This window comes from Pagrus pagrus (genome assembly GCF_965226575.1).
Source record: "Pagrus pagrus genome assembly, chromosome: 8".
Lineage (NCBI taxonomy): Eukaryota > Metazoa > Chordata > Actinopteri > Spariformes > Sparidae > Pagrus > Pagrus pagrus.
Genome location: NC_140192.1, coordinates 7,536,027 through 7,554,167, shown reverse-complemented (window position 1 = coordinate 7,554,167; position 18,141 = coordinate 7,536,027). Strand labels below are relative to the sequence as shown.

General features: G+C 42.0%; 1 protein-coding gene across 3 annotated transcripts in view; it reads right to left on the bottom strand.

The window, feature by feature from the left end:
• The window catches only part of grid2 (glutamate receptor, ionotropic, delta 2), a 476,444-nt gene that overhangs the window by 9,880 nt on the left and 448,423 nt on the right, over positions 1–18,141 (bottom strand). For all 3 annotated transcript variants that reach the window (XM_084359835.1, XM_084359836.1, XM_084359834.1), the window contains exon 15: positions 3,568–3,808. In XM_084359835.1, coding sequence (XP_084215961.1) covers positions 3,568–3,808 — 241 coding nt within the window. The remainder of the gene's footprint in view (positions 1–3,567; positions 3,809–18,141) is intronic.

Here is an 18,141-nt window from a genome sequence, read left to right as displayed (position 1 = left end):
GTGTGCGTTTGTGTGTGTTGCAGCGGAAGCACACTGTGCTTAACACGACTTTGGGTTCAACCAAAGGTTTTTTTTTTGTTTTGGGGGGCTGCAGACATGACTACTGATCTGAATGACAGATTAAAGCTGGTGTCTGAGCAGGAGGGCTGGAGGTAGGGGGTATATGGCATGTCTGCCGGTGTGTGTGCGCTAAAGGAAAACATTTTTGCCAACTGATCAAAAACAAAATGTCAGTTGGGTGCCGGTGTTGCAGCATATAAGGTACGACCCCTGAGAAATTATTACAAATAACAGGTCACAACCCAACATGTTTAACAGACCCATTTCTGGCTGTGGAGCAGCGTGGTTTCACCTGACTGAGTCTCTCTAAACTGATGACTGTGTTTCGTATTATTACATTTTTAAACACTGGATCAACTGAGAGATACGCAATCTCTGTTTTAGTTGTACTATAGGATCTCTATATGATAAGTGGCAGCATGTGCAGTAAGTATACCACATCAGTGAAGGAGCTAAATTAGCCTAGACACATTGAACTGCATTGAACCTGTTGTTGTTCTTATTCTCAGCTAGCTTGTAGCCACTTTAATGGCACATCATGGCGGATGCATGGAGACCTTGCACGTTGCAAATTGGCTGAGACGGTAGAAGTCTGTGTGGGCAAGTTTGGCCTTTAAACCAAGTCCTTTTCCAAAGAGGAAAGAGGGATTTACACGGGTACCGAGGTAAAATTAAACAATTAAATTAATCAATGAACAAACAGCCCAAACGACAAGTGATAAATACAGCCAATATCTTGCCACTGTTGAGCAGCTGCAAGCAATTGAAGGTGGTGTATTGAAATGCAGAAAACAGAACGGCTTGAAACTTTCAAGTAGTTTGTCAAATAAGCCTGTGCACACTGCAGTGATCGCTGCTGATGATGAGGCACATCAATCAAGTCACAAACCACCACCTTCTGTGTTACATGTTAACGTCACATCATTACTATCCCTTAAGGACAGTTAATGGACAATTTACAAGTGCAAGACATCGTCTCCAAACACTAGAAATTAGTCGTGATGCAATAATGCAATCATTTGTGGTGATGAATCAACGTTCGACCAGGAGCTGCTCATGTAATCGTTTGAAACCAGTGGTCCATTGACTTTTTAATAATAAAAAACTTTCTTCTTAATTACTTTCCAGATGATTGGTGTTATCAGGAAAAGTAACCTGAACTCACACTGAATCATCCTGGTTACATTCACAGCTTCCATTCCCGCCTCTTCGTTACCTTTTCCACTTAAATTAGCATGACACCAAAAATTAAGGAGTCAGGACTGGATTCTTGCAGTGTTCTGGTAGTCAGAGTCACACAGACATCACTTAGACAGTACTAATTAGTATAATGGTCACCCCCCCACTACTGCCCCTATTAAAGCCCATTCTGGTAACCAGGCAACAATATCTGTAATACATTAAGGTAGACCAATTTAAACACCTAATGTCTAAATGACGGTAAATTGGTCTTATACTTCTAGGGATGGAAAGTTGAATGATAGGTTTGCAAAACTGTTCTACATTAATTCTCTAAATTATAATCCGCAAAGTTAACCTTGGCCTCCCTTTATCACATAGCTATTTGAGAAGGGGGGAAAAAAGCAATTGTTTGAAGCTGAAGTAATTTACCTGATGGCAAAAACATTTTCTGCTAAAATTAATCTGCGCTGCTTCATGCCTCAGTCTAATTTGTTACTAACACATAAATAATTAACTGGAAACCAAAAGTGAAAATATTATTTCACACATAATTACATTTCTTTCAGTTCATCAGTGGCATGTTTTGCATACCAAATTTGCCACACTTTGCTGATATTTCACAGTACTGATTAAAGTTATTTTGTTGAACAACTTTCTCCCCTCTGTGTTTTGGTAAACATCACAGTGGTGACGAGGCATGACGAGGTGGGGTTGGAAGTTGAGTTGCAAGCCTTGTCAAATCCCTTTGTGGATAAAACAGTGACTTAAACAGAGAGGTTAGCAAGAAAGGCTAGAGCTCTGTTATATTATGGCGAAAGGGCACGAGCAACTAAACACTTAGCCATTTGGGATTTTCTTTGAAGACGTTACCTCTCTTGTCTATGGTGGAGAGAACCACGCTACCATCAGACAGCAGGGTTTCTATGAGGGGAAGAGGTTGCCAGACTCGCTTTGATTGTCTCAAACGATATCCCTGCTGAGGTGATCAACCGCACATAGGCTGATTGGATATTTCACAGGGCGCTGCTGCTAATTTACAAGGTGGAGTGTTGCCACTGCTTCGGAGCGAACGCTGGTATAAATATCCATGTTAAATACTGTGAGTCAGTGTTTCTGACTCTGCCGTGGTCAAGGCACACTGCAGCATTTCCAACAGGGCCCTCAGGCTGTTTTTGTGTTCGGCTTCAAAACGTTGCCAGTGTCATCTTTCCTCCGAAACATTAACTTTTCAGAAAAATAAGTGGTTGATTACCCCTGTTGACACTGATGCATTTGCCTCGTTCAAAATCAATCGCCACCTTCAAAATAGCATTAATAAAGCATTTAAAACAAGGTGAAATTATACAGGACACAGTAGTAGCAGACTACTGAATACATTACGGGGGCCGATAGAGTAAATATGTACTAGTTTCAAAAGAATAAATGCAGAATAACACTGTTGAATTATCCATATTGAGGAACTGGACTGTGGGCTGTGTGTTGGTATGGTGTTATAAAGACATGTCAGGATTTTGTGGGTCAAATGCAAACATGTTGTTGTATCTTTGGCCTGAATATTCTATCTGTGAAGACATGCAGCTACATCAAATCATTCACAGTGAGTGTATAATTATATTACATCATAGTTAATGTTTGATATCTCATTGGCATCGGTAAGAACTGTACTTTAGATCAACTGTTGAGGCCTTAGAGGGAAAAACCTATTAGCCGGTCAAGAAATATCTGTTTTGTAATTCATTTTGATAATTTTATGGTAACTTTAATGATTCAAACAGTAAGAATTAATGACATGACAGGACAGTTTATAATCCGTCGTGTTTGACCTTTCTTTCCTTTCGTACACACCCAGAGATTTATATCCACAAGACTATGCAAAAGATCAATGTCAGATATCACTGGAGATCTAATATAGCACCTCCAGGATTCTTTTTGACAGATCGTTGTAACAGCCTGTGGTATCAGGATAGTGTTGTTGATGTTGTGAACATGTTTCCAGACACTGTCGGCGTTACAACTCCTTCGCAAACAGGACTCTCCTTTTATGATTTCAGAGGATTTTTTTTCACCTTTGCACGCCTGGCCACAAAGTCTGGACTTTGCAACTGGTAACGTGACACCCTGCTCCTGTTGCCTCCGCTAGACCTGAAACTAAACCCATTATCCATCCCATCATCATCTGTCCACTCGTACTTTATTTTTCCATCCCTCCTTTTGCTTTTTAACTATGTGTTATAAGAGAAAAGTTGAGATCTATTGCAGCCTTGAGGCTCTACACCTCTCTAAGTATCATGATTCCTTCTATCAGCCACCCATCCATCCCCATACCTCCTTGGAGGGGACCCTGGATCCCTTCCTCCGTGACCACCAGCTCTCCACCATGGCAATGAGGCAGGAGAGCACCACGCCGGCTGCTAGGACGCAGAAAACCCCGGCGAAGCTGTGGATGTCCAGTGCGTTGCCACGCTGTCGTGTCTGAACTGAGCTGTAGAGGTCACAGGGGCTGTCCTTCGGCCACCACTTGAGTTTCAGTATATCCATGTCACCGTTCTGCTGGAGCTCCAGGATTCTAGGATATAGGCAGGAGACACCGGCATGTAAGCATAGAACCACGTTAGACGACATGTCACTCACAATCAGTCAGTTTACAGCTGAAACTCCAGGTTTCTGCCAACATGAATAAATGTACAGATGCATGAATGAGCAACAAGCCAACAACAATCAGAACAGTAAGATAACCCTGTCCAGCATGAGCATAGCTATTGGGTATGATAACTGATGGAGTCTGAGTGCCATAATAATGATTACAGAATCAAAATGCTTTAAAACCGTCACAGAGAAGGAAAAGATACTTGCACAAGTCAACTGCACAAAATCTGAGAACACTGCGGCTTTCACTGCAGTTGCTATAACCACTCTCTTCCATTTGAGGGCAGTGTTTGCCAGTTCAAAACCCTCCCTGATCCCTGACAACCATATTGGGCTGTCAAACTCATTATGGCTAACATTAATATGTTTTGCAGCACGGCGCGAGTACACTGCCACAATGTCATTATGCAGCCGAGCTTTAGTCCCACGATTGATGGCTTCAGAGAGGATACAGCTCAGAGGTTGATGGGGTCCCTCTGTTAGCCTTCAGCTTATTATTTAACTGGGTCGTTCGTTTTGGTTTGGAGGAGAGCTGCACACACACAGACAGACAGAGGCTCTGTTAGCGTTCGACTGGATATCTAACGGGAGGTCTGGGCATGGAGGAGAGAGGGGCACATGGAAAGGGAGTGACAAAGAGGAAAACGGCAGTCTGGAAATGTGTGGGTGAGCATACGTATACCTCCCTGGCAGGCATTAACATACTGAGACAGAAAACAAATGGATGCAAGTAATCCCTCATAGGTAAACAAAGCTGCCGCACTGATTGACAACATCCAGTAGATGCAAATTCATTAGGGAACAAAGTCACAAACTTGATGGCACGCATGTCCAAGCAACACATACATGTGTACATGGAGACAGATGTTTGCAATTATTTGCCGAACTTCCTGGGGGCGAACCCCTCCTGCAATCGCAATAACAACATGCTGACATGACTGACAGTGCCCATCTCTCATCTTCATTTTTTTTTTCTCCCTCATACGGAATACACAGAACGGACTGAAATCAATCAGGAAATGCAAATGAGCCCCGCAGACAGTTTACATAATTAATCTCATCCACAAATGCCAGAAAAAACATGGCTCATTTCAATGTAAATCAGCTAAACAGACCCAGCACGTCGCCCTATAACCACGTCACTCTCATTTAGGGACACTCTCTTATCACTAACTGGGCTCCACTGAGCTGGTATGACTTGGGAACTGGGGAGCTACATGGATAAAACGCTAGTTGTGGTTGTAATTGATGTGACAGAATGAGATGAGATGGGAAGAGAGGAGGGGAGAAGAGAAGAGAAGAGAAGAGAAGAGAAGAGAAGAGAAGAGAAGAGACTAATTCGAGCAGCAAATCCACCAACACTGATTCCAATAAGAGATCATGTCCACCAACTGCGGCTTGAATGTGGGATTGTTTGGCTCAGATCAGTGCAGATTAGTGCCAAGATTAGAAAAGACTTTGTGTAGATGATATGCAATATTGACTCAAAACAAATTAAATCAAACAGATCTGCAACAGTGTTGGGCAGTAGTAATATAACGGAGGCAACCGGCCTACTTGTATGTCCTGGTTATTACTCCTCTGGCATGAAGAAGAGGTAGTCGGTGTAGAAATCCCTCATCTCACATCAATCCTGCATCTGTTCTTTTTTAGTAGTGCAGTGGGCCCTGCTCTATTTTCTTTCAGACATGTTAGTAAGTTACTTTTGGACTGTAATATTGTACTGTATAACACAGAACAGCTAGACTGCAAAACTCTTCACTTTTTCATGCAGGGCACACTGTTGATATGCGTGTTGACATGGCTGAGATCAGGGTTATGGACAGCTTATCCATCAAAATCTAAACAGCATCGTTACTGGTTTGTCATCATCTGATGACACTATCACAGAAAAATCACAGTTAATGAAAGTTAAAACAAGCTTTTGTTCCTCCCAGGGAATTTATGCATCTTTCATACAATGCTGACCTTTTTTCTGTCACTTTGACAACAGATGCTTGACACACACAGACGCACAGACACACACAAGCCGGAATTTTTGGCAGACGGCTTCAGAGGAAGATGGATTACACGCAGGCTAATGAGATGGGAATAAGAGCGATCCCACCTATCAAAGAAGCCAGGCAATGTTTTGTCAAAATATTTCATGATTTCTTGCTTGGAAATCAGCCAACTTCTGAAGATTTCTTGTCTGAGTTGAAGTCACTTTGATGTCTGTCAAAAGAGGAGGCATGCTTTATGTTTGCAGTTGCCATCTGCTATCTCTGCACACGCCTCGACTGCTATTATGTGTCACAAATGTCATGTCACAGGGGCTTTTGTGTGGCACTTAAGGAGGTGCAATAAGCAGCGGCATTTTCTTGTTCCATCTACTTTAACACTTGTGAACGCGATTACTATACACAGCAAATGCCCTTGTGACAAGTTCTACAAAAGATATTTACCGCTGACCTTTGCGGGGAAAACAAATAAACAGCGAAAGAGGTGATTAACATTTTCTTTCCTGGCAGAGAGAAATAGCGACGCACCTGAATATAACTGTCAAATCTCCTATAGGACGTCACATACGATCGTCGCTGCATGTTTAAGATCAATGTATAATTTGATTTTCAAAAAATGAACTCAAAGACTCACTAAATGCCGACGTTCCCCCTGTCTTCTTCTAGACAATCAAAAGGATGCCAAACAAAACAACAAAGAAGAACTAAAAGGCTTTCTCTCCAACTTGATCAAAGATCAAAAGGATCAAACATTTCAAAAAGAGACTTTCATCACAGGAATTATTAGGATGTGACTGAGCTGCATATAACTTCGAGGGAGGACAGAGCGGAGCAGATTTGAGATTCAGGACAGACTGCTTTCTCTCTCCCCTCTATTACGACCCTGTCTGCCCAAGGAGCTCATCATCTATCATTCTGCACTAATTGGCCTATCAGAGTTATGCAAAAGCTGCTTCCCCGATAGGCCCTTGAATCAAACCCTTAACACTGACATGCACTCACAGGAACACACACGCACGTACCCACACACAATAGCTTTTACCGTAGCTTATTGAGGTTAAGTTGCCTTTATCCTGCCCACAGATAGACAAAAAATACAGTGATTTGACTCTGTGATAGTAGAATACTCGCGGGAAAGAGGATAGAAATGACAGTCATGCTGGTAATGTTATGTGTTGCCTGCTGTCGTGTTTGATCCTTACATCAAAATACCAGACAATGGTTTGAACCATAGCCTGTATTACAGCGGACTGAGCCACCATAATGTCACTCATCATTTGTAGACTACTATTTCAGAGCCACCACCCCGTTTTGTTTTTTTCTGGAGGCAGAAGTGACCATATACGGACGAGAGGGTGGAGCTTTGGAAACTATTCTCATTGGATCTGACTGAAGATCCGAGGACACATTGTGGCAGTGACTCGATCACAAGGTAGCCACGCCCTAAAGCGTACTCTGTTTTATCGCCCATTTTACTCCAAGTGGGACCATCATTTTTCAAATATAACATCTTGCTGTTTTAATGAAGACTTGAAACTTGCGATTTAGATTATAAACTCACCAGAACACTGTTTACTGAGGTAATAAACCAATTGAGAAGTAGGGTCTTTTTCTCATAAGCTTACATGCGATCAGATTCTTTTTGCAACCATCAGAATCATCCCCTGCTGGCCATTAGAAAGAGTGCATATTTAATTTGCTTTACTTTTCAGACCTGGAAACTCTGCTGAACCAAAAGTGAATATGAAGATGTTTACATGCTGCACTACATGTGAACTTTAAAATTACACACCAACTTATAAATGCAATATGATCTTGCCTGAGTAATTCGAGATCTAATGCTTAAATCTATCAGTCCAACGAATGTAAAACCACCAACAAACCTATAAGAGATCTTTGTTAACTCATGGCAGCCACATGTTGGCAATGCTTAAACTTTGTGAGGAAAAAGGCATCATTTTTAAACACACAAGCGGTTACCGCTGTTCTTCCTCTATCTCTATCGTACGGCTGACAGGCAGGATGAAAGGCCACAGTGAGCTGCCTGACGAAAACATGGTTTGAGTCAAAGGTTCCCTGCAGTATACCATCTGTCTAGATCTCTAATTTGTCTGCCGCTGTCTCACCAAAAGAAACACATCTTCCCTCGAAAAGCACAAAGGGGCCCAAATTTGCCTGCGTACACACACGCGGCGACACAGGTAGAAGTGCGAAGGCTTGTTCATACACTCAAAACACACTGTGATTCTGCAATGCAAGGCTTCTTTGGAAAACAATGATAAACTGACATAATGAGAGCTAGGAGTAGCTAATCAAAGAGTGTGTGTATTTGTGTGACACTTTTTACGCCCCAATGAAATATCCAATACATTATGCAGAGTTTGATGGAGTTCATGAAAAAGCACAGGAGAAGAAATATGACAACTAATTTATTTTCTCACAGCAGTGTGCTTTTCCCTGCACAGTTATCCAAAACTTTTCTTGCTTTAATTTCCGTCTGAATATGAAGAATATTGAACTGAGGGAGTGTACACTTAGATGTGTGCAATGTTTTTTCTTCCTTCAGGGGCTGTTAGTGTTTTTTGCTCAAGGCATCATCAGTCAGCACACTGCTGCCGGAGGTATCAGGAAATAGATCACTTTAATCACTAAAAATAGCATCTAGTACATATGAATGCTGTCTGAGGACGTGCACTGCATCATATTGCTATATTATTGTCGACTGCAGGTTAACATGTAATTAAAAGCCTTGTTGTTAACAACAATGCACAGTTCGTGTGGGGGTTTCGTTGTGAATGTCAGCTACGTGAATGAGGGGAGTGAAGTGTGTGGGATAGGTGAAATTTAATTATGTCTCACCGGCTCTTGTGGCCTTTTTGTGTGCAACAGTTGTCCTGTGTGTGCGTGCAGAGCATGACTGGATGTGTGTTTGTCTTTGTAACAGTGTATTATTATATGTTAAGCACATAAGGGTGTACTGTATGCTTGCGTGCATCTTCCTCCGTGAGCGTGCCCATGAAACAGCTGGTGTACTGTGAGATGCATTAACACCGTGTGTGTGTAATGAGTCATCACCTTGCTTTAAGATCGTTGACTTTGACTGGGGAGATCTATAATGACTTTAACACTCCCACTGGCTGTTAAAGCAAATGAGCAAGGGTTGCCTGTGTGGTGCAGGGCAACCGTTGTGTGTGTTTGGATATGTGTGTGTGTGTGTGTATGTGTGTGCGCGCGCTCTGTCTCTGCCTCCCCGTGCTCTCCGCAGTGGCCGTTACTGCGTGGACTAGATGTTGCCATGGCAACTCTATGGCAGCAGCCTTGATGGTGGGATGATCACACGTTATTAGTCGACTCAAGCCGAAAAAAAAAGAAGAGGGAAAAAAGCACACCGTAGTGATTCGGATAAAGGAGCGAGGGACAGAAGCCTTGACGAAAGGAACAGAGAGGGCGAAACGTAAAAGAAATGTGATGATGCTGTGAATTCTGGCAGGTGACAAAACGCATTCAATGTAAAATATTATACTGAGATCACACACAGGGGGGAGAGGGAGGGAAGGAGGGAGAAAGTGACTCACTGAGTATCACATGAAAAACGTAGGTACAGTCGCACGCCAGCTAGAAATCGGGACTGTTCAGTTAATGGAAAAGCCGGGGAGACCTCGACATAAACAAATAGTGCTTGTTATCTCTCTCTTTCATACACAGATCAGTCGCAGCATTAACACCACTGGAATTGATCTGGATAACACTGATCTTCTCGTTACAATGCAGTGTTGCGCCGGGAAACCTGCATTCCTGGCATTCATGGGGATGCCACTTGACATGCACCACCCATTCAAATACTGTTGTAGGCCAAATACACCTGCTCATGGCGATAGCAGTGGCACCCCCAGCAGGACAATGCGCCCTGAAATGCATGGTAGTGTTGTGGCTGATGTGTACATGGTGTATGGGGACACACACGCTCTCTGACGACAATTTTTGGAAAATTCTGAGAACTATTTGGTTCTCACTCTTCAACCCTGTCTCCTAGAAATTATGTTTGTATAACTAGATTGATTTCATAATTATATTGTGTCCATTGCCTGGATTATGTGCACAGACAACATATCTTTTAAGGTAGCTGGATGGTGGGTGTACAAAGTGCATGACTGTCACATGGACCCAATCCAAAGTTTCTGCATAACCGCAGATAAGTTGAAACTCTGTGTTTCTTTATGTTGTAACTTAAGATTTGTTAAAAAAAAAATGCTTGGTTAGGGTTAGGAGAACTGGAAATAGATATTCATCTACTGTCGGCACAAATATGGCTGAAAATTGTCCCAAGGTCTTGTTAAAAATATCCAGTAGTGTCACATTTAGAAATGTGAAACTCAGACTAGAACGGTGGTCACTGGCTTGGCACCCTTCTCTCCTGTAACTCCACCACCATCCCTCCACATGTGTGAACATGATATGACACATTTTGTAGACATGCCAATAAAGTATGTAGCCTTCTTAATATAGTATGTAGCCTATGACACGTACAAATTTAATGGTATCTGGGGTTTGCAGAAGCGATAACTGCTAACATTTTATCCTGGCGTTCGTGCTGGTCAGGGTTTGCGTCCAGACCAGTCTGTGGTTAAGGTCAGGCAAAAAAAGCACATTGTTTAAGGTGATGGAAAGACTGTGATTTTAGTCGGTTCATGTTATGTTCATCTGTTGACTTCTTCTATATAAAAACATACCATGTTCTTTCTCTCACCTTAATCAAGTGTTGCCACTACCTAGACATTACCATGAAGGAGTCGAACTATGCCGTAGTTGCTACGAGTGGCTAGTGTATGTAATTCCATCCAACGAAAAAACCCTTAAATACAATTCAGTATTCATAAGCAGTACATATGTTCCTTTAGTACCTAAAAGTGGGCTCTTAGGAGTTCATTTGACAGAAACCTCTAATTGTAGCAGTTTAATGAGCAGTTGCTAAGGTTATAAATGATGTCCTTACTGGAGTGAAAATGGACTGTTAAGAGATTTCCCACTGTGCTGCTGCACTGCTGCCGGAGCAAGGGGAGCAACTCTCTGACTCAGATGGACGGCGAGGCTGTTCCAGAAACAGACCACAGGCTACAAAGTGAGTTTTGAAAGCCTGTTATCTCAGCACCTGGCAAACTGATCGTTGAGTCACTGGTATTGATCAACTCGGCCATCACCCCCCTCTAGATATATTATGGCTATTTTCTGCTATGGGGCAGTAAAAATCTCACTTATTGGCCCTTTAAATGCACTGTAACTCCATATATTGTGTTGATTCTGCAGTCTTCCCTGGGCCCATCCATAAGGCCCCTATAAACGCAGGTTATGTCCCGTGCTGCTCTTTCCCCAGTAGCAGCTTTTTTTTTACTGCAGCTGCAGCTGGTTGAAATGCGGAGCGGTGTGGGTTAGATGATCAAGCACGATGTGAAACAGTTCAGTGAATTGCAGAACTGGCGAGATAGACCTCTTAACTTTTTCTCAGAGGGGGTGTTCAGGCGTGGTGTGTCATCACGGAGCACACTACCGTCTGAGGAACGACGGACTATGTCTGCAGCAATCAGAATAGTCTCACTCTTTCCAAACGAATATTCCCATCCTGTCACCTCTGTAGCATGCACATTTTCGAGTTAGAGACAGTGAAAAGTGGAGGTTGCAGAGAAGTTAGAGGTGTAGGGAGACTGTGTAGACAGAGGGGGGAGAGACACGAGTTAGAAAATTGTGTGAGAAAATGTGAAGGGGAACAAGAGACAAATCTGGCAGTGTGTTCAGTCTGGATGGATGGCTGACAACGAAATAACACAATGTGGAAAAAGGAGACCGCAGGTGTGAGAGAATGTAGGGGAGACAAGATGGGAGGAGAGAGCAACGGGAGGAGTAATGAGAGGAGGACGAGATGAGAGAACAGAATGTTCAATGAATTGAGCAGAGTGGCGGTGGAGGATGGGGAGGGGACGAGAGACGGAGGTGTTATGCTAAAATGAGTTTGTTGCCCTGAGACGACCGTTGGCTGTCAGCTCCTGAAAGAAGAAGATCAGTGGGTTGACAGCTCAGTTACTAGCTTAACACAGAGCTGGCGGTCTCTGGCTGCCTCCGTGGTGTTGGGCTCGCAGGAAAACACGAAAGGCACATGTTCATATTATAGTCAAATAAGCTAAAAAAATAATCTAAAAGTAGATACACGAGTGCAGGGTCAGAAAAGTTCACTTTTTTCCCTCTCAGAGCACAAGCTAGTCTGAGAAAATATGTGCACTGGAACAAGTACAGTGAGAGAGACTCGTTGGTGAAACCTTGTGCTGCTGCAGGTATTTCAATTACTCTGGGTAGGTGAGAGTGACATAGTGATTAGGGAGGCTGGCCTTCAAGCTAGAGAGCTGAGCTCAAGCACCCGTGTCAGCAAACAACCCGCTGAAGTGTCCTTAGATGCTGAATCACGGCGAGCCAAAGGTGTGCTGACCTTGATTTTTGACACCCGTGTTTTGAGACGAAGGGAGAATCGATACAGCATCAGATTATTATCATTACATCATGCCGCTTTTTGCTCCGTGACCCGCCTCGACCGACGAGCCAAACTTGCCAAAAATGTATCACAAAGAATCAAAAGATGAGCTCCAAACTGACCTGTGCTGCAGTCACTTAGTTTATTTGTCCTAATCTGTTTTCCACTTTTGCAAGGAGGGCAGTGAAGAGAGCAGAGACTCAGCAGCATCGACCCAGTCAGTGAAGTGCACCTGCTCCTGCTTATTCTCTCCCTGTGTCTTAGCAAAGATAAATAAATAAATAAATAAATAAATAAAAGTGAGAGACGCTGAGTCTGAAGCAGACTGACCAACAGCCACACATCAATAACTCTGCGTCTGGAAAAGTCTGTTTATTCTACCACAGTCGGCTGGACTCGTCTCAGACAGAAGAAATATTATTCCAGCCCTGGTGGTGCATATTTGAGTTCACTTTTGAGCGGGAGTTATTTTGGTACCAAATATGAAAAGACTGAACTACAGTCTCTTCGGTGACCTTCAATCGTTGCAGACCGGCTATTTTCAATGCCTCTTTTTAGTTTTAGAGATAACTCACGGGCCTCTATCTCGCAGCTGCGCAAGACTGTTTTTGGATTTTGAGGAAATTTTGCTGAATTTCTCAAACTGGGTGGCCATTAAAGAAGAGCAGCCAGGATTTCAGCAGTCCCAAACCCATTTGACAGATCGAAGAAGAAAACTGAACTGTCTCGGGCATCCTAAATAATTTTAAACATCCCAATTTTTTCAGTGCATGATCTGCAACACTGACTTCAGGGTTTGAGAGCTGTGACAGGTCAACATCAGCATGATGATGCATGGTAATAAATTATGACTCTTTACCCCATTACATCACAAAGAATGCAAACTACAAACAATGCACAAGCTGTCGAACTCAACCCCACTTCCTGCTGATAAAACACACATCCCGCCTGACATTAGTGCATTATTTTTCTTTACCAGACAAATACGTGCACACACAGAAGTATGGCAAACTCTTATTCCATGCTATCAGCGTGACGCCAGGTGAAAAGGCAAACCCAAGCAGTGGATTGTGTTGCATAATGCTTTTCTGGGGTAAAGAGTTTTATCTTGTGTGACAATACTCCAGTAAGAACAGGAAACTAGTGAAACCAGTGATCCACTCCTGCCGAATATCTGCACGCTCAGGGAATCAAGCGTATAGTCTTGACAGGGAAGTCATGAAGTCTACTTCGTCGACTCCCTGTACTTCCGTGGATTCCTGCATTTCTAAAATTGTGTGATGGACACACGGTTTTAACCGAAGGTGTGGCCAATATCCACAGGGAAACAAGCATGGTCAGTGTGCCACCGTGATACCTTACTACTGTGAGGCACGCAGTGCTAATCGCCGAGCCACCATCTTGCCCTTTCAATTATCCGTGTCTTCATATATTAAAGCTCAAGGGATGGGTTAGGGGAGGTCATTTACCCATGAGTCTTTGGTCCCTCAAGTAAAGTTTGCAAAGCCTAATTATTCCAATTAGCGCTCTCAGGGTTCAATGTCATACACTTTGTCAACAAAGTTTTCAATTAAGCGTCATTAAGCCGCAGTGTGTGGGTGAACTGGAACAGATTATCAAGCTGAACTATGATAAACAACGCACAGAAGTCAAACAGTCATTAACCATCATTAACACATCGAGAGAGCGAGGGAGAGACAAAGGAAGAGAAACCGAGAGAGAGAGAGACACATCCCCGTCATTAATTGTGATTAATAAAGATTTAATGAATGCAGTAAGTGTGTGGGCTGGAATTTTACTGTGATAGATCGGTAGAAGAGTGACAGCTCGGGAGCGAGAAAGCTCAGACAAAGACGGAGAGAGGAGAGCAACAATAGATTGACACTTGACATTAAATCAATTTTTTGTCATCTGGAACAATGTCACTGTTGTAGAAACACTAATACACACACGTGAATGCATATGTACCCACACACACACACACACACACACACACGCGCGCACGATCCGTCTTTCTTTGCTCAACACCCTCGGAAAAAAAATGCATTATTTTCCCCCATGGATAGTGATTTCCATGGATTGGAAATTGAAGGCTTCAGAGCCTCCAGCTTAACTTGAGCTCACTGTGTTGAATGAGTGTGTATGTATGATGGAGAGGGAGAGATGGTGAATAAAATGAGTTGCTTTTTAGCTTTTGGCTTGTTCAGCAGGAGCCTTATTTTGATTATGCATGTAGTTCATGGTTTAATGGCACTACAAAGAGCCTTAAAAATAATAGCCTAGCCTTTTCAAAATAAAATGAATCTCAGTTGTTTTAAATATGAATTCTGAGAACTTGTTTGAATTGAGTTGATTGAATGCAGATGAATTGCTGTGATTTTTTACTTGTGTTGTGCGCAATATATCTCTTTCCCCACTCTGCTCTTGTTCTGGTCATTTCTTTACTTCCCATGAGATAAAAATGGAAATCTGGATTATGACATGGAAATGGTCAATATGATGAATTATATAATAGTAAAGAGAGCGAGAAAGAGGGAGCGAGAGAGAAGGAAAGGGGAAAAGAAACTTAAAAAATGCCAATGCTCAAGGTAACATGTTCCTCGGGGGCCCTCAAAACCAGAACAGCAAGGTGAGGATAGTGAGGATAAAGTCAGTTTTCTCATCAAGGATTAGAAACCAAGCCAGACTGTTTTCAGCAAAAAGTGTTTTCACTACCTGATGTTCAAAACCTGAGTTATTCTTTCAATAGAGAATAGGGTATAATAAACCACTATGCAAGCAAACAAAAGCTGCTCTGGGCAACTTTTGTTTGGGTGGTAAACTTCACTGCAGTAACATTCACAAAGGTGTTATACAAACTGTTTACTATCAAGCTCCACTATTGAGAGTGCTGCTCTGCTCTTGTATCGACGGGCAAATGTGATGAAGTGCAAACTTTAAAAGCAAAAGTCACAAATCTATAACTAAAATAAATAACAGACACAAAGTCTCATTTATCACACAAAGAGTAGCCGGCATCTTTTTTAATCAACACTGGGTAAATCTAATCAACACATATTTTCATTATCATTTCATCTGCTAATTAATTTACTGATCAACTTAAAATGCTCATGAAGATTACCCTGACCACAAGGTGACAGTTTATAATTAATAGTGTTATAAAACATATATAAGGAAAGGGAAGCAGAAACATGTCAGAATCACAGAATGTTGAAAGTTTTGCTTAAAACAGCTTCTTATATCATTTTCATATCAATTGAGCTGTCAGGTAATAAGCAAAGCTTCTTATGAAGAGATGACCTGATTTTTTTAGGTTTAATTAGTTTTTGTATTGGCTGATTACAAGGACAATAAGAGAAACGTTTCTGTCAGATCATTACATTTAATATACAGCTCCAGGCAATTTCACCTGCAGTAACACCAATGTGATCAAGTGATTGTTTTAAAAACATCCAGTGACTGAGAGCTATTATCCCCAGCGCTCCTCTGTTTACAACCCTTCTGCTGGGACTAAAATGTAAGATTTACATGTGCAGCTTTAAAAGCCGTTTATATGTGTCCTTCAGTGATGCCGTTTAGTTTATCTCTATCGTATACATTTCCGACGGCAAACTCCACTACACGATTCATTAAATTTCACTTCAAGGTTCGCAATAACCAAACTTTCACAGCTCAACTTCATCAACAGTTTTTTTAAACTATTGCTGACAATTTTATTGTCACGAGCGTCACTGAAATCAATACTGAAACCACCACAAACAACGAGTCGTATACAGTTTTCTTTTTATTCACAGGGACTTTAGTATCACTTAAAAAAATGTTTTTATGACAGGACTACTTTTAGATCGGAAACACATTGCTTACCATGGTTCGACTTGAATTTTTCATTTGGACAGGATATGAGATAAACGCACAAAAGAGCAACAAGGCTGTAGAGGGAACAATGAAGAAAGGATGCTTTGATTCAAGACTGATATAAATGCAAAAAGTCTGCGCCAGCGATCTGGATGGAGGGAGAGAAAAATAATGTCAATGTCAAAACACCATCCTATATGTGGAGGAATATGCGTCTGATTCCAAGATAAGAAATAAACAAACCACTCGGGCTCTTAAAAGTCCAAATCCCTCTCAGCTGTCCAAAATCATAGCTCATTTGCCAGGGAAATCAGAGCTGATGGATTATTTAATGTGGTTACTTTCACACAACTCAGGTCACGAAATGACAAGCGGCAAAACTAACAAGCTAATGTCATTTCTCCTGAATGAAGCCAGCCTGTGGTGCGCGCTCACCACAGCAATCTAACCCATTGTCTTTGAGGTGTCATTTGTCTGTGATTGCTGCAGTGATTTGTCGCTCTTTTATGCTTCATTTGGGCCCCCAAGCGTACCATACAGCACGCACTGCCGCGGTCCCCAAAGAAATACAGCGTTACCACGGCTCTATTTTAGAAGACTCAACTATCGGCCCTAAGGCCACATTTGCCTGCAGCCAGGCAATAAAACAACAAAATGAATGGATCTTTGTTGTTGAAGTTTACGTAACAAGTTTTGTGACCAACATCAAATTCTTATGTAAAAACGTGGCTCTCTTTGTTGACCAAATGTGTGCCTAAACTGAAGAGTGGAATTATTATTTAAATGACACTGCTCTGTGTAATCATACTAATGAGCATATAATTCATTTCCTCTGAACTGTTTATTTCTACTGACATTTATCATCTACTTCCATTGAATTTGTTGCACTCACTACACTGCACACTTTAAATTCTGCAGCCCTGACCATAATCGCTAACAAAGAGGCACCTCATCTATCTTGCAATCGAGATGTAAAACGTAATCGTGTTCAGTATGCACAATAAAATGTCTGGCCCGCAGCTTATCTTCTTAGACTGCAGCACCCTCAAGATGTCCATCTGCTATGGATTAAATCTTCTATTTGAAAATTTTCACATCAATGCTTGCAGACTCAAACAGACAAAAATAATATATGCCTGGGAGAGAGGGCTTATTTTTTTTCTCCACAATCTTACCCCTTCAGCACTTCAAAACAACTTGTCAGTAGCTGTCAGTTTAAATTAGCGAACTGGCCCTTTACGCTACTGTTTTCTGACTCTGGTAAATCTGCAGGCTGTCTCCATCAATCACAGCACGGCAGCACCCACACACATGCAAGCGCATACACAGCCGCACATTATTTGTTCGACAGAGCCGACAAATACACTCAGATCTGCACACACACATACAGACACACGGACAGACAGTGGTGCTGCACTTGTGCTCTGGCGATGGCTTCTTCATAACAAACAAAGTGGTAAAAAAAGGGATGAATTTGTAGCAGTCTGTCTCTTTCTACAGATACTGCCCTTCTCGCTTTCTCTTCAAAGTGTCAAAGCAAATAAATTATTTTTCATCTCTCACATCACCTCAAGGGACCTGCGGATAGTAAACACTCCTTAAGTATGCAGAATGCACACACTCACTCACTCACTCACACACACACACACACACACATAATACATAGTACTCTTCTGAAGTTGCAGATTCCCTCTCCAATTACACCACACCATCAGTATTTAGATCTTTATCAATCGCTGCCACATCAATGTATGATCTCACATGCTTGTGTTCTCTTTATAGTATTACAGCCTAAATCTAAGTCTTGTCTTTCTTTTCTTTTTATTATCAAGTAATGAAAATTAATTGAGATTGAGATCGCTTTTGCAAAAGCGACTTAAA